We start from the raw sequence: 19,874 nt of genomic DNA, 5'->3' as shown, positions 1-19,874 counted from the left end.
AGCCAGGAAAATCCAAGTGATTATATGTTCACCCTGACAAATGAAGTGCTTGTAAGATTTCAGGAAGCACCTCCTGACTTAGAGAAACAAGACTGCAGCTCAGTAAGTGACTAGTTCATCTTGTGGGGGAAACTTCTCACAGAGTTCATGGGAAAATGAAAACATGGAAAAATGTTGTTGTTAAACACTTCTTTGTATTATGAATAGAGATTAAGGTCATACATATTAAATTGGTACAACCTTTTAGAGAAAAGTACTTGCAGAAGCTTCATATTGCCTTTAGACCAAGTAAAACCTCTCAACTTTTTAGAAGAAAAAAGAATTAATGTGGTAAATCAAACACTAAAACATCTCCTATGTTCTGAATACTGTGTGAGTGATGTCTTTCATGTGATTGTCTTCTGGTCATCACTAATAATTAGGGAGGTGGTTCATGTCCCCACTTCCCAACACAGCTGGTGTACTTTTTTTCCTGAAGGAAAGGCTGGAATTTTACTATTTTGGGTGCATTAGGTGAGAAGTGTACTGAAAAAAAACTGTAAAGATTTTAATGGGCTTATCCTTTCTCATGGTGCTGCTTGATTAAGACAAAGATATTGTGGCACTATAAAAAGGACGGGCTTTATAATACTTGTTCAAGTTTTAATGTTAAATCAAAAGAATTTTCCTGTCTTTCACACTTTCTAATATAACAGAATTTTAAAATCACAGTATTTTCCTCTGCCAAAAGCACTTCAAAATGCAACTCAAATCTGTGGCAATATTATATAACATAAATAATGTCCTTAGTGTTTAAAGCTGTTTTTCTATAAAGACAGAATGGTCTTTGTTGCACAGAAAGAGCAAAAAATGGCTTCAACCAATCCTGCTTCATTAAATTCAGACAAATGATATCCTTTAAGTGTGAATTTTTTGTTTCACGGACAGAACTTGCACACTTTCTGTTAAGGCTTATAAGGGAAGTGTTTCATTCCAACAATTTAATGCTAGCACTGTCATAGACTTTCATTATTCTGGACTCATGGACCACTTTTGCAGGAAACAGCTTTAAAATATAGGTCAGCATTAAAGGATTTTGAAACGAGGTGAAAATGCTCTTATTTCTCTTTTGAGTGAGTCCTTTATTTTAGTATCTATAAAAGAAGTTCTCTCTTCTCCAAATCCTTTCTCCCTAGGAGGAATCAGCAGGGACATTGTGACTTATTTGAAAGTTAAGAGGCTGAAAAGCTTTAGAGGAGGCATTGTAATCTGTTATAAAACATGTTCAGGACCTAGGCATAGATTTGTAGTGTTGGTAGCTCTCCAGCTCATAGGAGAGAAGCATGAAATTATTAGATTACTCACAAAGTGTTAATCCTGCAGCAACAAGGAAACCTAAAAAAAAAAAGAAATAAAAAAAATAAAAAATCCTTGTGTTTACACCAGATTAACTAGTACAAAGAGGCAAGCATCTCCTTTCATGGTTACTTTGAGATGTATAATCTCTATCCTTTTGACTCTTCCAAAATTCACATACAGAAAATGTTATCATTAGAAATTAAAAACCTGTTTTAGTTGCATTCTCACTTTATCAAAAAACCAGTGCTGTTAGCTTCCTGCTTTAATACAAGAAGTATTGATCAAACCCAGAAAAATATGGTGACACAGGGAAAAAGATGAGGAAGCAAAGTTGCAATTAATCACTTCTTTTGTTTTCCCAAGCTGCCAGGTCAGCATTCATAACTGGCTATCCTAACTCACAGAGCATTCAAAGATAGGTGACACACTCTGGTTTTGTTTTTTTTTTTATCTTATCACTCTGTCTGAGTATTAGCAACTGGGTCTGCTTGGCTTCCAAGATGACAAGTTTAGCATTTTGAGCTAGTGCAGCTGAGGTTGCTGGGTAAACATGCTGAGGTAGCTAGTCAGGATCTTCTGAGCCCTAAAACAATGCGTTTGAGGATCCCAGTGCTGTGAGTCCCCTAGTGGGGATGGTGCTGCAATACTTTTTTGTGGACAGCTTGGAGAACACTGCATTTACTGGGCAGAAGAGCATCCTTTCTGGTCAATAGCTCCTGCTAAGGCAGTTCCAACCCAGTCATGCTGTGTTTTATCCTTCATAATGATTGTGACTCTGTGCTAGTGACTAATCTTACCCTGTCAGGTTCTGTAGAAACTCAGTGGATAAAAGTGAATGAAATTCAGCAAGTAGAAGAGAGTATTCTGATGTAGTTTACATGAGAGCAATTGTTTCCTGCCCACAAAGGATGCAGGTTCTCAAAATGCCAAAGAATTTGCAGCTTTGGGAGAGAAATTTCCCTCCATTCAGATTCATCACTGTGCCAGCAGCGAAGCTTTGGTCAGTGGGTCAGGTCTTGGACAGGCATCATAACAGATCTCTTAGTGCCAACAGGGGACTCAGAAACCCTGTACTTCACAGACAGACCAAGGCATCCTTCCCATTGTTTGTGCTCTGCACACTTGTGTTTCATCAGAGTCATTTCTGCACCACATGTAAGGATGCTTTCCCAAAAAAAAAAAAAAAAGGATTTTTGCCCTTGTCACATGTTAGTAATATTTGTAGAATAGTGACTATTGGAACTAATCAGCCTCCTGGGAGCCATAGTTAGGCTTGGGATATTACTGTGCAAATAGATATTAAACGGCTAATATTCTTACATTATCTGTAAACATCTCTCCTGCATCTAATTGCTGAGACAGAATGCAGAAAAAACAGAAAAAATAGACTTCTGTTCCATTATGAGCTCTTTCTTCACTTGTCTTCTGTAGAGCAGCTAATGAAACTTTAAGGGTTCACAGTTTGAATTATGATAGGCTTCAGTGATTTTTGTTTTTAATTTTCCACTGCTGGTGTTTGCTACTAAGCATGTTCTGGTGATGACAGACAAGTGGACTGTATCATGATGTTCTGCTTTTCATGAAGTGGATGTTCATTTTTATCTTAAAAGTCTGAATTCAGACTGGAAACACGTAGTTGAACCCCCAGGCTCAGCATGTTTGTTTGTTGGTTACTGAGAATCTCCTGAGGTTTGGTGGTGCTGATTAAGAACTACATTTCTACTCTGTCAGTAGGTGACAAAACAAAAATTGTGCATTGTCTCTAGCCTTACACTTTACAAGGAAAAGTTCAGAGTCCCTGAAGGAAAATGTAAAGGTGACAGTGAGACTGTAATTTTATTTTGGTTTTCAACATGGCCCTGGGTTTAAAAATGGGGTTAAATCATCTGTGTATGTTGAAGTCTGGAAATGCTGAGAGTCTGGCCCTCCTGGTGGTGACACAATTTCTTTAGGGGTTCATATATTGACCCTGGACACTGACTTTGGCCTTTTGTTCTCCTAAATCTTCTGTTAAGAATAAATCAGCTTTAATTTATAGGTGGAACCCTAGGATTCCCCCCAGTGACATCCTGAATAGGAAATGTACAGGTCTGCAGTGGACTTCCCTGCAGTCACCCGAGGCTGTTTTTGCCTGGGAATATGGCACAGGTTCTCTCCTTGCACTGCTAAAGGAACAGGTGGAGCAGGTTGCCACATGCCACACTGGAAACGATACAGAGCTTGCCAGTACCTCATGGCTTTGTAAAATGTCTGAGCTCTGGGGACAAGTCTGTTAAGATGAATTACTGTTGTCAGTGATGCTCCCTGTGGAAAGTGAGAAAGCAAACTGCGGCTCATTCTGCTTTGAGGTGCTCTGTAAGGTTTTGTTGACTCTATTTTTCCCAGATAAAAGCAGTGATTTTTTTTTATGTCAATGCAGGGGTTTTGTGGCACAGTGATGGGCTTGTGTTCTTGCATTATCTGTAAAGCTCTGTAAATGAAGGCTATTTTTAAGCCCTGTGCTGTTTCACGGCTTTGTTTTTTATAAGAGTTTTTAGTGTGAGCATTGCAATGTAAAAGGTGAGACAGCCTCGTCTGATAGTACCAAAACCAAATAAGCCCTTGAGTAATGTGAAAAAGATATTTACTTATGGCTTAACCATAAGTAAATGGGATTTTTCCTTGCTGTAGTATACCAGACATTTGCAAAGTACAAACAATAAAGAAAGTATCCAGAAATGAACAGGTTTGTGATCTGAGGCCTAAAATATTTTTTCCCACATTTATGTGTTGCAGAATCATTCCAAATATGTAGTTTATTTCTCTGTTTTAGGCTCCTAAGGACCCAGTCTCTGGATTGGTACTATAATAATGTTAAAAGCCGCTTTAAGTGTTTTGGGAGTGCCAAGGTCCTGAAGAACTTATACAGGAAGCATAGACTGGAGAGTGGACTTTGTCCTGATACAATAGGTAAGAACAGCTCTGTTGATTTCTTATAAGATCTATTCTCATCTGCTTTAACACAGAAGCTGAGACAATGGAAATTCTGAGATTATTTCAAGAGAGGTTTTTAAACACAATTTTCTTGTTTGTGAAAGAAATACCTCAGCGGAGAGAGAAAAGGATGAAGTGTCTAGAGAGCTGTTAAAGAATTCAAACAATGTTTAATCTTAATTATGTCACCGATACAGAAGAACTGTCTATAAAGCAAATTGCAGTTTATATTCTAGCTTGTGTCCCCAAATTTTTCACTGTTCTGAGTAGTCAAAGAATGAGAAAATAATTTTGCCTTCAACATTTGATCATAGGCATATTCCTGTAGTGTTTGAAGCAAAATTTGATTAACATGAGATACATTCAGTATCCAAGTTGACCAAAACTGACATTTCCTTACTTAGAGTTTTGCATGCTTAAGGATCTGAAATTGGCCACATTTTATTTTTGTATTGATGTTTGTAAATAGATAAAGATACTGATAAAGTATTGGCATCAACCTTTTAAGTGAAGACACAACTCACCCCTAACTGTGCTCTTCTAATGCCTCATCCCATGAGAAGAGTGGTTGGAGTCAGAAAGAAGTTTAAAGAAGTGGAGCTTGGTGTCATACTGGTAAATTCAGCAAGTTACTTAGAACACAACTAGCTGAATATTTGACATTTCACTGGATTTATTGGACTAGATAATTTACTCTTGTAATTCTTTCAGAATTTGTAAAGAGACTGTAATTTTTCTATAGTCCTTCCTTTGTCTTTTTCTGAGAATATATAGAATGGCTCTAGTCCTGAGTGGAAATTGTAGGTGTTTATTATGAAAATTGACATAAAAGCTTCTAGGAACAAGCAGCCTAGTTATTAAATTGTGATTTAATAGTGTTTTTTTTCCTTTTTGGGTATAAAATTCATATTTCATGAGACGATTCCTTAACAACTGAGAACAAATTTGTGTGAGGACAAGCAATTCTTGTTTCAGTTAGGGCACAAATGGGACAATGGAAATAAAAACTGTGGCCAGGGATGCTTCCCAACTTTTATATGATGTATGGCTTTTTTTTAGCCATAGAATCAGTGATTGGGTGCTTGAATGGAAGTGTGAACAATGCAATGATGAGTTGCAGTGGCATGTGCACTCTCAGTGAAACCTTTCTAAGGAAGGCCTTTGAGTCTAAATGTCATTGCTAACTTTCTTCTGCTATCCCTGTGACTGTTAGGTAAACCTTTTGTTCCCTTTGAAGATAAATACTAGTATAGGTGTCTGGGTTTTGCTTTATTTATACAGCATTGCCCTTTAAAATGAAGAATCTCTTTCTACACCAAATGTCATAGTAAAGTCAAATTCCCTGTACTTAACTTCTGCCATGTAAGTTTTATGTCTGGTAGCTTCTTTTTCTCTCTTTTTACTGTGGTAATAGTTTTTTCTATTCAAAATGAATGAGAAGTCTTTGATATGAAAGCAGTCATGTTTTGTACAAAAGCTGCTGCAGTCATGATTTATCCAACAGCAACAGCTAGAAGGAGTTTTCCAGTTATCCCTCATGGTGTGCAGTGCCACCATATCTTGAGTGAATATTCTAATCTAATAATGCCTTGGTTGTTAATGGATGCTTCTTATAGTAACACATGATTCTGTCTTTCTTTTTAGCAGAAGGAAGTTTGTATGAAGGAAGCCTTGAGAATGAAGGAAGCATTTGTGGCAGTGATTCTACCTTCTACCAACAGACAGAAGGTATGCTGCTAAAATCTCATTTGATTGAAAAGTAGTTCTTACACTTTGAATTACTGGACAAGTAGCTTAGAGTGCTGGGAAGTCTTGTCCACAGGTCCATATCAATGTTTTGAACATTCAACAAGACACTAAAAGTCTTTTGTGTACCATGCTGGGACATCTTGCTTCAGCATTACACTTACTACGTGCCTATTCTAGTGTGATTTTCTTAATGTTCAGGTTTTGTTACTTCCCTCCCATTTCCTTTCCTGTGCTCATAAATTTTTTTCATTCTCTTTCCTAAATTTTATTGTTCCTGCTTATTGGAACTTCACAAATTTTCTTTCAGTTATTTCCTCCAAACTATTTTGCTGCAGTCTAAAATAAGCAACATAAAATATGTCATGTTTTATTATATCTAAGATTTACATTTAAGCAGAAACTTAGAGATTGCAACAAATTTCTCTTTTTTATTTTACTGTGCATATTTCTGGATTGAGGAAATAACTTTTTCATGAACAATTTAGGATTTGAATATGTGTTCAGAGTATGAGTCTGAATTTTAGAGCTCATTATGCAAAATGTACATATATAAAAAACATGGTGGTTTTATCTTATTCTTCATCTAGGACACAGCATGATGGATACCCTTGCTGTGGCCTTACGTGTTGCAGAGGAAGCAGTGGAAGAAGCTATTTCTAAGGCAGAGACCTACAGTGACAGCCTGGTAACACTTTCAAAAAAAAAGTATTAATTTAAATAGGACAACCATGTTTCTTTTAATTTGGGTAGTGGTGTAAACGAAAACATGATGAAGTAGTGACTATCTCATGATATACCTAAAGAGTTGGGCATGGGTTTTATGAACTGGTATCCAAGATGCACATTGCATTCCAGAAGGTGACTTGCACTTTTAAGTGCCTGTCATTTCTTCCCACAGTGCCAATAGGGCATATTACCCATTTCCCAGTCTATACATTTTCTGTGGAAGGCTGTTTTTATGTGATTTTAGCAAATACAGATATCTGTTTTCATGCAGGACAAGCAGAATGAAGCTTGTTACTTGCAGGAGCACAAGGAGGACCTCATAGAAGAGCTAGCCACAACCATTGTGCAGAAGGTATGGCATGCATTTTCCCCTTATGTTTAGTAGCCAAAACACAACGTTTTAGAGCTCAAACAGTGCTAACAACAAAAAGAATGACACCTAAGTAGAAAGTAAAGTAAATTAACAACGACAGTGTCAGCTTCATCAGCTACGTCTGACAGAGATCAGTTTATAAGTAGGATCAATCCAGTGCCTAACCTGATGTCCTGCATGTTCAGAGCTGAGGTACCACTCCTTGAGGTTTGTGATGCCCTTTCTTGAAGGCAAGGTCCTTGCTTGATGGAATTTTACATCTGTATTCCACTTCCCCACAGGCACAAAGTTTTCTAATGTCAAGAGGTATGGCTCTTTACCATATACATCGCTTCCCAGAAGATACAGTTTGACAGTGTAAAGAAGTAGGACTTCTGACCATACCCTCTACTGAACCTTGCAACATGTTCAGAGAAAACATCAATCATTAACACAGAATTCTCTTAATGATGCTGTGCAAGAGACACTCAAAAATCACAGAACCCTTGGCATGTCTGAATTTTGTGGCTTTTAAAGTAAAGCTCATTCTTCTCCCTGCAAAGCTCATGGTTGGCAGAATGAAAGTGGAGGGCTAGTGGGAAAAAATACCCCTCAAGTTTGTATGGACAGTTCGGAGTAAGGCAAGATGAGTGTGAACAGAGCACTATTAAGGTCCTGTGATCAGTGAAGTAACCACTCTGCTAAGGTAGTCTCCTTCCATGTGAAGTAAGCTAGATGCCACATCTTGTATGTCTTGTTAAATGCCACAGCCTATACATCTTTGTATAGGCTGTGGCATTTAACAGTGTATGGATCACACACCAGAAGAGGAACATGTTGTTTATAATGCTGTCAAGAAAAGCCAGAAGAGCAGCAGCTCACTGAAAAATAATCTGCCTTCTTTTTTAAGAGTGACTTTAGACTATCAAGTAAGTCTGTTTATCGGGTGTTTCATAGTCCAGAGCCTCTCTCAGCCAAGCTTGAATTGCTACTGTTTTTGTCAAGAGCTGCCTAACAAGATCTTTTATGCCATAGAATAATGTTCTGTAGATATATTTCAGTTGTGGAAACGAAGTGATGCAGGATATAATCTGTCAGTGTAGGGAGACATGAGCTCTCTGTCTTAAGATGGTGTAGATTTACAAAAATAAAAAGAGTGTCTAGAGACCTTAGACCTCTTTGTTCTCACTAGAATGTGTCTGCATGTCATGGGAGCCTTTGAAATTCCCCTCCTATCTAGTATTTTATGTTTCTTGGCAAAAAGTCTTGTCTGAGAAAATACTTGACACTTAGATGCTGCTAAAGTGTTACTGTAGCAACAGGTTTCTATGTTTATGTAATTCACCTCTGATATTCCTACAGGCACTGTTATATATTGCATCCCTGCTTATGTGCTTGCAAGCGGTAGGACTTCAGATGAGAAGTAATTGCATGAGCTGGAGCTAGAGCAGCGGGAAAGTCAAATGCTTTTCCTGGGGAGCTTGCCTTAAGATGGGGTTCATTTAGATCTTCCCCTTATGGCTCAGACAGTATTTCCCCAGCAGCATTTTCCTGTCCCCTCCCACCCCATTTCTCCCCTACCCTGCAGATTATAAAGAAGCAGAAAAGCAAACCCGAGCAGGCGGAGGCCGACTTGGAATGGCCCCCGTCGCGGAGCAGCGGGCTGGCGTCCGGCGCCGTCTCGGACCAGAGCATGCTGACGTTCCCAGGGAGCCGCAGGGGCTCCTACACCTTGTGGGTGAGTGGCACTGCACAGCTATCCCTGCTTTCTGGGGCACAAAGCCAGAAGATTGCAGTCATGGATAAGTATACTTGCTGCCTGGAATGGTACATAGAGACTTGCAGAGAACAAGCATCAATTCTGCATCTGGACAAGCTGTCACTAAGTTGCATGCTCTCCTGACATCCCATGGGCCATGGAGGTACATCAGAGACATTGTGTGGTTTTGGTGACTGTGCTGGGGAGGACTAAGTTTGTGATATGAACAGTCTCACTGCTTGATTTGAATGCTGGCAGGACTCAATGCCTCAGTGTTTATTCCTCAAAACAGTTTTTCTGCTCACTTAACTTTTATGTAAGTTGTCACTGACTGTTATGTTTTCTTTTGTATAAAGTTAGGTTTCTGCACTGTTTCTTTTTCTCCTTAGCCATCTTACAGAAAACAGCCACCACCAGCAACAAAAAAGGAAACTCAGCTGCAGAGCACCATTTATGTCTTACACTAAAGAGTGTTTCCTCCTTCCACTTATTTCTCAGCACAATGTCTTTATCTCCTGCTATAAAGCTGAAGAAAATCTGACAAGCTGCATTAGTAACAGTTTTAAGAGAGCAGCAAGTAAAAAGCAGTGAAAATAAGCTGTAGGCTTGGACAAGCACTTTGACAATCAGAGAGGGAAGACAGTGACAGATGAGTTAGTTCCAGTGCATTTTGACACTGTGGTTTAAGCTGCTGCTCCCAAGTGTCCTGCTGCTCTTCCAGTAACCACCTCTCCCTCGCTAAGCAGAACCACCAGAACTGTACGTGGGCTATGTCCTAGTTCCCAGCTAAGTTTGCTCACTTACATTCCCAGTGAGAACAGATTTATGCCAGAATATTGACTGTGGGCCAGAGTTGCTGAGATACAGACTTGCACTCTGGTCTTCTAACTATTTGTAAAATGAAGGGGTACTGCCTGTAATGTCCCGCTGTTAATAAGTGATCACAGGTTAGGGGGAGCACGATTCAAGTGCTTTGCTCTGTCACTCCTAGGCAAGTTGTTTGTGGAATATAAAAGCCAGGAGGGAGAGAGTTAATTTTGTGTCTGACTCAAATGAGTTTTCTTTTTTAAGGACAGGACTCAGAGAAATACGCTGTTTAAACCCTCAGTCTTTATACCAGAACCTGCATTTGGAAAGTTAACTTTGAACTCAACACATTTAGAAATTCTCTTCTGAAGTAACGATTTATTCCTGATTTTTTTGCCAGAGGGAGGCTCATTGGTTTGAGTAATAGTAGACTTTGTGAAAAACACCAGAGAAGCAGAAATGTCACACTGAAGTGCAAACAACTTCAAAACTTCTGTAGCCATCAGTCAGTACTAGAGATCCAGATGTGTACAGTATTTTATAAGGACACTCTACCTCTTTGTACAGGGTCTTTTGCCATATTTTTCACCATTTGTTCCAACTGTCTTCCCAGAGTGTTTTAAGGAACATGAATGAATTTGGCCATCTGCTGTGACTTGTTTCATCTCTCCCATAAATATAGTTTCTGCCTTTTGCTTTGCTAGGGTTGTGTTATCTTCTTCTTTTCTCCTTTGAAGTGTATATATGTTTATTTTTGCTTTGCTCTGAGTAGAGGAGATTTTTATTAGTATGACCAGACACCCTTGTAAAGGAAGTATAGCTAAGATAGTTGCACCCGTGTTAGGCTGTTAGGTAGCACAATTAAAGTCACTGAAAGCCTACTGAAAGGCAATTTGTGCAGAGTGAATGTAGAGCACTTACAGCCTGCTTGATTCTCATCAACAGTGCTGAAACAACTCAAATTCCTTTTCTGAGCTTGCTTTCCATTCCACTTCGTTTTCATTCAACAACAAATGGGAAGGGTCCATATGTCAGATGTGCAGGACTAAACCACATCACCTTCTCTTCTGTATATTGTGTGATAAAGTTATCTTTTCTGCCAAAAGAATTGCAATTTTTTTTCTTTCCATAACAAAACCTAGCTTCTACAGAAGCTGGCAGAGAGGCCCTATGCCCATCCCAGGCATAATTCCTTACTGCCTCCCAGGAACTCCTGAGTCCAAGTCTGTAACAGCAAATCTTCTTGAATTCCACTACAATAAGTTAAGTTTTCTTAGTTCCTAACTGATGACATTAAGTTGACAAAGAAACTCCAAACTCTTGATTTCTGTATATACATCCTGGTATTGATCTGTGTGTGATGATTTAGTTTAGGCAGAGATCTGCCTGTAATGATAAAAACCTTTTAATATTAGTACACACCACAGGGGTCTGCTGCAACAGATTTATTAGCACAGGTGTTCCTAGTGTAACTGAGGTTTTTGTGGACAGACACAGTAGCCACAGCAATCCAAAGGGAAGGAAGAAGAAAAACAAGTTTTCATTTTTTTTTTCTATCAAAGCTATCCAAGGAGACTATTACTGTGACAGATTTAGGTGTGTGATCCTGTTTCCCAGTAAAGGTTATTTAACTAGAACTTCCCCTGTTCAAGTATTTCTTTGTTATACAGGCTAACAAATTAGCAAAGGCAGGATAGATTAAATCAAAGGAAAGAAGAAACATGATTAACAGAAAGACAGGCATGCAGAGGAAAGGGAGGTAAGGATAGCAAATCTTAAGCCAGTCAGAATTTCATAATTTAAAACTGAAAATTTATCTTAGAGGAATTTTTTTTTTGTCTTTTGTGCAGAAGATAGTATATGTGCTTTTGCTAGTGCAATGAAAATAATAATATAAAACACACAACAATTGCATGCTGTAACACTGGCCTTTAGAAACCCACGTTTATTGTTGCATTGCTTTTTATTACCAAAGTCACTTCTTACAGAGTTGGGGGGTGCTGTAGTAAACAGATATCGCCTTGTGGTTTCACCTGCCAGGAAATTTTTCTTTTTATCACAGCTATTTGTTTACAGCTCATCTGTTAGAGACAGCTGCTCACTTTGAAAATTTAAAAAGGTTTATTAAACCTTAGCAAAAATACAACAAAGGACTACATAAGGAAAAAGCTACAGCGCTGGGAACTGCCCCTCATGCATACCACGTGGCTGGTTCATCTTCAAGATGGATGCTCAGTCTGTTATACCCCTGGGGCTTGCATCAGCCAGCCCTGGCCCTTCCCAAAGTCTATCAGTCAGCTCTTCTTCGCCATTTTTCAGTGGAGACTGCTTTCTTGTAACTTGACTGGAGATCAGGTGTTGCCATGCCGCATCCCCTAAGCAACAAGTTTTTCTATTCCCAGCTGCCCCGTGCAAGGGGCACATGCGCACACCTTCTTTTTCCCTGTCCTAGACAACAATACAGGGAGGGAAAAGGGAACTATGGGGACAACAGAGGACATCTAAACTACAATAACATAACTATACATCACTAAAGCTTTTCTTAATATTCACACAATAGATATATTTTAATTGCGAGAGCCAATCATGTCATTATCCATCTATAACATCATCTATATCAGCCAGAAACTTCCAGTGGTCTCTGTAAGCCCTGCATTACATCTATGCTCATCCAAAAGCTCTTGCAAAAGTGATTAAATAAGTTAAAGTTCCTCACTTTCCACTTCCAAACTCTAGTATTGGTTGTTTAACAGCAGTAGTATGGTGTGCTAGTAGCTACAGACATTTCTCCTTTTTTTTCCCTCTTAGATTTCTTTGAGAAACTTTGCTCAGGCTAAAAATAGTGAAACAGGGCTGAATATTTTATTTCCTCATCTCATAAAAAGAGATGGATGGCACCATCTGTTTCTCATTACCAATAAGCAAAGGCTGTGCAGTGTTGGGATAAGAGGAGTGCAGTGCAATGAGTGGATGCTCCTCTGTTCTCTCAGTCCGGTTCGCCTGCCATACATCACTGCCAGCCAGAGAGCAAATGACCAGTTGGCAAATTGTATCCCATTTAAACATTGATGAAGTGAAGGCACCCTGGTGTGTTTTAAGTGCTGTATTAGTGGTCTTTATTTTACAGCATAAAGATTGCATATATAAACAGAAGCTCATCCATAATTTATTGTATATAAAACAGTTAGGGATATAGGGAAAAGGAGGATTTCATTAAATACACATTATGATGCATCTCAGGGGAAGCAGAAGTATACTGGTTAAGCTAATTTTAAGGTCCACAGTGTACTGCAGGTTGTTTATTTTTTCTTCCTTTTTTTTCCCCCTCAATTTGATTTGTTTTAAAGAAAAGGAAGGTTCTACAGGCTTGAGGCTTAGCACTGCTTTGGAAATCCCTGGAGGTTTTGCAAGTTCTCTGTACCTTTTAAGGTTTGCGTCAAACAAAAGTGCTTGAAGGAAACCTTTTTGAGGAGGAATTCTGTTTAGCAGTCATGCAGCATAGTGGGAGAGGGATTTCAGATAAGTGAGACATAACACTGTAGCTGACATCAGTTCCTACCTGTCAATAACTGCATCAGAAACATCATATTTATGTCTAATAAATAAATGTGTCATGTCAGAGGGAAGCTGGAACTTTTCACTTTTGTACAGGAGCTGGCATCAGAAGGTTGCATGGCATGTATTGCTGGGACCTGCTTCCAGTGAGGCAGGTGTGCATTCATCCAGAGGCCCATCAGCTGGATTCCAATGGGTTATTTGCTGTATTGCTTCCTTTGAAAGAAGCCAACTGCAGCACCATCTTCTTTGCACTGAATGGGAAAGAACAGTGAATTTTGAGATAGAAAAGTATTTGGTGTTCTAAAAATAATGTGTCTTTTTAATTAATATTTATTATTTGAAGACCCAACTTTCTCTAAATACTTTCCAGGTTTCAGATAATACTGGCATCTGCTGACTCCACAGGTGGCACTCTAACATTGTAATCTCACTGCAAAAACAATCTGGGTTTCAGATTAAGAAGGCTCTGTCCATGGTAATCTGGTTGATTTCCCTCCTTCCAATGCTGCAGAAGGATAGGATACAACTAGTCTGTGATTCTGGCTCAGCAACTAGTGCCAGATTTTAAGGCTCAGGTGGCTAAATTATCAGACCAAGGCTAAACACTTCAGGATTGTGCTTTTAAAGTTGTTTGTGTAGCTTGAGTTTTTGATTCTTCTTGAGATGTATCTCTAGCATAAGATTGCTGGTTTTTGGTTTCACAGTGCTATCCGTGTACTTGGCAAACTTCCAAAACAGTTTTGGATGCTAGGTACATGATCGAGCCCATGCAGGCCTACATTCAGCTGCATTGCGCTTACTGTCAGCCAACCAAGATAGGTTTTTAAGGCATGAAAGGGAATAGGAGAAAGGACAGAGAAGGGTGGTAATTGTATAATGCAATTTTCCAAATAATTAAGCTCATATGTTGCTCTTTCAGCTTCATGTTGTTTTAAAGATGCTGTCATAAGACATTTCTGGGTTTCGCAGAATTTTCAGGTCTAACCTGTGATGCTCAGAGCTGGGCTGCCTGACAAACCTTACTTTATTTTTAGATTAAATCAGGGTGTATATTGCCAGAGGAAGAAGTAAATAAACACAGAACACTTAAGGCTTCCTCTGGTGTTTGAGTAGGACATACAGTGATTCTCTCTGATGGGCGAGTGCTGTGCTGAGCACAGCTTTGTAGATGAGGGTCAGAACAGGACATGAAAGGTTGTGCAGGGAACTGAGACACCTAGAGATGGATAAAAAAAGAATAATGTGTTTACTGAAGAGCATTCACTTGAAAAAGAGGTGTGTTTGTGTGTAAGGCTGCAGTTAGACCTGAAACATGGGTGCCGACTCACCTCCTCCCCATACCCTCTTATATACAAGCACTCTTCCAGAGAGATGTGCTAGTAGCAAAGCAAAATCCTCCTGTCCTACACCAGAAGCAGGGGTCTGGCTTTTGCTGTTCCTGTTTCTCTTCTGCAAGTAAAATGGCAATACTGGATGCTAACTGAGCTCTCAGTGTCTTCAAACTGGGAAGTGTCTTCCCTGTTTGTTCTTAGTTTCATTTGTGTAGGTTTTTTCAGGACATGTCATACAACATTCAAGGGAAAAAGAATGGGCTGTGGGTGAACATGTGAGGAGCAGTAATGGCTAAATGCACAAGGCTACTTTGTAAAGGCATTGCATGGATTGCAGTTGCATTGGTATTATCTAGCCTGTGTTCCACAAACTTAAATAGACTTGCTCCCATAAATTCATTACATTAATCAAACTATGATATTTTATGCTCCTAGCACTTCCCTAAATTGTTAACCTCAGAAGTACAATAAAGGGATGTTTATACTCATATTCTGAGATCAGTATGAAATATCCATTATTACTAGCTTACAAATTCCTTGCAAACAAAGCAGTAGCCCATTCACATGTGGGCCAGCTTTTTTTCCTTTTTATTTTTACGCTATAGGTGGTGGTGTAGAGCTACTGGCATGCCCACCAGCAATGGGTTGGTTGAGGAAAACCCTCTTGTCTCTCTCCCTTACAACCCTTCTCTCCATTTGGTTAATCAAGGTCAATCCTTGATTAACCAAATCCAAACTGAACCAAAACAAATGTGCACCCAAATGTGGCTCTACACATTACTAAAGAACTGTGCATTCGTCCTGCTGACAGACCCACTCCTGATTTGCTAATCATTATTTTTGTAGTCTTTTTAAAGGAACAGGGCTTTTAAGGGAATCAGATGTCTAAGAGGCCAGTAGAAGGATGGAAACAATCAACCAGGAAATGTCTGTCACTAATGAACAAAAAGCCAGCGTGGGCAGACCCTTGAAGGACATATGTTCTAAGCCTTTTGCAGGAGAGGGACCAGTTATCTTTGCTTTCTCCCAGCCTGCTGTTCAAGGGTTTGCTCCGGTGGCTGGGATATCCACAAGGGGTTGTTAGGAGGGAATTTTCTTTCAATTGAGTGTGAAAATCTGCCTGTTCTTGCCCTTTTTTAGAAGGTTGTTAACAGATCCTTTTCCACATACAAGATTAACTAAGGAACAGATGCTCAAAACCCTTGGTATTTCACTCCCACTGCTAGATGTCTGGACTGCATACATTTGAGCAGAGCAAAAATCACTTCCAGGATAAATAGGCTGTGGCAGAGTGGCATCATTTGCAAGCTCATACTGTCTCCTTCCTGGTGTGGGAGTTTTCTTACCAAAGGATGCATAAGCTGTTAATGCTTAGGGATTGCTACTGTATTTGCTGCCAGACCTACTGGTTCTGTCCGTGCATTGATTATATTCACAGAGCACAGCTGAGAAGGGAATTTGCTGCACCACTGGCAGGTGTAGCTGCAGAATTTGCAAGGAAGGAGAGGAGATCAATAAGGTTGCATTTAAGTCATCTAAGTTTATGTGTCAGTTCTAGGCTGATTCCCTGAATAAACAAGGTAGTCCTCAAAGCCCAGTTTAGCAGCTACCACTCAGGTCAGAGCTTGCCCAGCACAGGGTTCTGCTCCCCAAATCCAGAGGTACCTCCCTCAGCATGGGTGTTGAGGACCCTGTCCCTGCAAGGGCTCCTACTGTGGTGACCCTGCAGCTGGCCTGTGGCACCTGGGGTTCCCAGTCCCTCCTGGACCTGGGAGAGTCCTTGATCTATTCCAAATAATTGCAGAATAAATTACTGTTTCACTGGTTATAGCAGACTGAAGCATAGTGTAAGGGTGGAAGCAAGGTGAAATAGGATGGAAATGGGGGCAAAATATGCATGATCCAGTTCTAAAGTCCCATCAGATACTTTTGGGACCTATTTTGAATTACCATTTTGGCTTTTCTTTAGGAGAAAGAAGAATTCTTTTTCATCTTTTGGGGAAACCCAAACTTTTTCAGCTTTTATTGCAAATTCTTCATTTTGTCTCTCTAAACAATATGCATACATATAAGGCAGTTGTTCAAGGTAGAGAATCTATAGATTTTCAACATTAGACTCAATATTCTTTATAATGGTTTATAAAGTTGTTCTTGCTTTTGGTTACTTGTTTTGCTTTAATTTATTCAATGTTCAGAAGAGTGAGCTCATAAATTGTTACTGATAGAAAATGAAATATTTATATTTATTCAGTAATGGAAGATGGGATTATTTTTATTCATTTCTTCCTTCTTTAGTTTTCACAAACCACTTTGTCTATTTAAAAAAAAAATTATCGAAGGCCATCAATGAATAAGATGATTCCTTTTAGTTCTAGTTCAGTGAAAAATGAAGGCTGAGTTCTCTCCAACCAGACATTATAAACTATGCAACAGAAATCCATGAAGAGGAAATTAAAAATAAAAAAGGATAGTAATGTGTCTGTAATTGAAACAAATATGTCACAGGAGGTGCCACTAGGCAGGATTTGGCAGGGAACTCGTCTAACTCAAGTGTCTAGAAATGCATGTCGATACCCCAACTGTATTTTGTGAGCTGTGCTGCTCTGCCCAGCACTCCAGCATGCAGCACCTGCCTCTGTGAGGTGCGTGCAGAACACAGCAAATGATCTGCAGGGCTGTACTGCCATCTGCTGATGCACCAGTTTGCTGCAGAAACCAGCCGTGTCCAACTGCAAACATGCAGGGCAGCCTTGTCATCTATAACACAAAAACACACCTAATGTAGCACTTGGTGGATGGGTTGGGGTTTTTGTTTGCTGAGGAAGAGAACTTCTGGCTAGGAAATACACCAAGTATCTTTAGCTCTTTTCTTGACATCTCACGTCTTTATAAACCAAAACCAAAGTTCATACATTCCTGCCTTATTTTGAAAATTGTATCTAGACTCCTGTATTTTTTTTTTTTTTTTGACACTTTTGGTTCTTCTGCCCTGACATCTTGATGCAGTCCAAGCATGTAGGCGGTTTATAAAGCTTGAGGGACATGGTTCCTTCATTTGGTCAGTAGAAACCCCTTGTTCCAAGGCAAACTGATCCAAGAGCCTATCAGGGTACCCAGCCTTACCTCCAGTACCTCCGTGCATCCCTTCACCGGGAAACCACATGGAGCAGTAGCCCCCAGGCAAGCTTCTCAAGCCTGTTCCCTTCTTTTCAGTGTTTTGCTTCCCATACAAATGTCCCCAAGGGAAAGACATCCCCTGTGGCTCTACAGATGAGCTGTTACCTCTGTGGAGAAGAGAGGCACTGATGCAGCACAGTAATGTGTGCTTCTGCTGCCTGCACAGGGCAGTGCAGCCGTGAAGTCACCCACAGGGATGGAGGATGTAGCCCATGCTGCAGCTCTAGGGCTGGGGTCTGAGTGGTGCTGGCTGAGTTTAAGTTGATGCAAGTGTGCCAGCCAGGATGAGGGCTTTTGCTGTGATGCCTTGCACTAAATAACTAACTTTCTAGTTTGCTCTTGATTTGTAAAAACAACAAAAAGAGGTCTTGAGGTCGTTTGCATTTCAGAAAGAGTCATGACTCAGGCTGCTAATTGATTGGAGATAAACTTGTACACAAACATTTGCTTTTGTGCTCTGAAAAATACAGTCAATTTGGACTGGTCTGTTCTCATGCCAGGATGTGCTTCTGTCCTGTTCCTACACCAAGCTTGGCTATTGGCACTCCTTTTTTGTGTCATTATCAGTGCTACCAGTGATTTGAACTGCTCAGGGATGAATGTTTTTGCTTTCTTTCCACCCCTGCTTTTCTGAGTAAAACACAATTCTATTATCTCTCCCTCCAGCCCTACCTAAAACTAAATTTCAGAACAAGAAATAACCTGATCCTCTACTTTTATATATTCTTCTGAATTGGAGCATATTAGAACATTGGTACTTCTTGATCATTTCAGTCTCTGCAGATACAAGAACTACAGAGACCTGCAAATGTAGTAATGAAGAGTGCAAGTTCAACAGTGTCTCCCTTTTTCAGGGTCTAAATGTAGGGATGCAGCCAAGCTATTTTATCATGCCATTGCTTTTCTCTCCTTGAGCCTTCTGTGACATTGAACCATCCTCAGTGAGAAGAGGCAGTACATCCAGCAGAGCAGTCCAAGACAGATTTTATCAAAAATTCACACAAAGTGTAGAAAAATAATGAGGATGGCCTCAAGCTAAGCTTTGGAGGCACCACAAGCCTTAGCCCTTGCTGTATTTCAGCTGGATTTTCTGGGGAAATTTCCTAGCAATAGTTCCTGCCTAATACAAATTTCCTGCTCCACAGAGACCTTGCAAACTGTGGAGAGCAGCCTCCCTCTGATCTGACCCAAAAGTTTTAGCCACACAACTTGAAAAAATCAGCCTTTTCCTAGGTATGCTTGTTTGGTTGAGCTTATTTCAGATCCTAGGCAACTACACCCCATGGGACTGTGTCCACTTTCTTTTCTGTGTTTCCTTGTTTTTCAGCTCCTTTCATCCTTCAGGCTGTTGATCTTCTCCTTTTTAAAACCTTCAAGCTGTTGTGTCTCTCCTTGTCCCCCTCAAAGCTTATCTCCCCTATAGTGTGGATGCACCTGAGCTGGATTTAAATTGCCGAGGTGCTGCTGGCCACGGCTTTGCTGCCAAAGCATCAGCCTGGGGGCAGGAGTGCCCAGCTCCTTCAGGAGGTTTTGCAGGTTTTGCCAGCAGCTCAACCCTGGCAAGTTCTGCCTTGTCAGGGTTAAGCTGCTGGCAGGTCTTAGGTGAGTTGAGAGCAAAGAGCAGATGCTGCCACCACTATGATGGCATGACTTTACTGCAATGTTTATGAAACAGTGAGAAGGCACACAAGAAGCTGCCATTTAAACAAAACAGGAAAGCTGTCAAACATAAAGATGGCTCTCATTATTGGAGTCTCAGTTATTATTTTACAGACTAAAGTTCTTCCTGATATTCTTCTTAAAGATCCAGTTCTTTGAGTAATAAGGGAAAATAAATACTACTGATTGAACTGTAGGCTATTCCTTCTTCCGGGTCTTCAGCATCTCTTATCTCTTGTGATTGCTATATGTACATGGAATAAGAATGTGCCCTGAGACAATATTCGTGGACAGCCACAACAACTTGCTGCTTCTAGTATATAACAACTTTACAAAAGGTTTCAAAAGATGCAGCAGACACCAGACCTAATTTATTGAAAGCATGGCAAGTTTGGTAGTTCTAGCTTTACAATGAAGTGAAGTGAGCCACAGCACAGTTAAAACT

At 39.9% G+C, this 19,874-nt stretch overlaps 1 protein-coding gene across 1 annotated transcript in view; it reads left to right on the top strand.

The window, feature by feature from the left end:
- The window catches only part of MYRIP (myosin VIIA and Rab interacting protein), a 191,834-nt gene that overhangs the window by 135,624 nt on the left and 36,336 nt on the right, over positions 1-19,874 (top strand). Inside the window, 5 exon segments of the mRNA XM_084206520.1 lie at positions 4,151-4,287; positions 5,956-6,039; positions 6,648-6,745; positions 7,058-7,138; positions 8,727-8,876. Of these exon segments, the coding sequence (XP_084062646.1) occupies positions 4,151-4,287; positions 5,956-6,039; positions 6,648-6,745; positions 7,058-7,138; positions 8,727-8,876 (550 nt within the window).

Source organism: Fringilla coelebs (genome assembly GCF_963513975.1).
Source record: "Fringilla coelebs genome assembly, chromosome: 1".
NCBI lineage: Eukaryota > Metazoa > Chordata > Aves > Passeriformes > Fringillidae > Fringilla > Fringilla coelebs.
The sequence above is the reverse complement of the archived record's forward strand: the minus strand, read 5'-3'. Positions and strand labels throughout refer to the sequence as shown.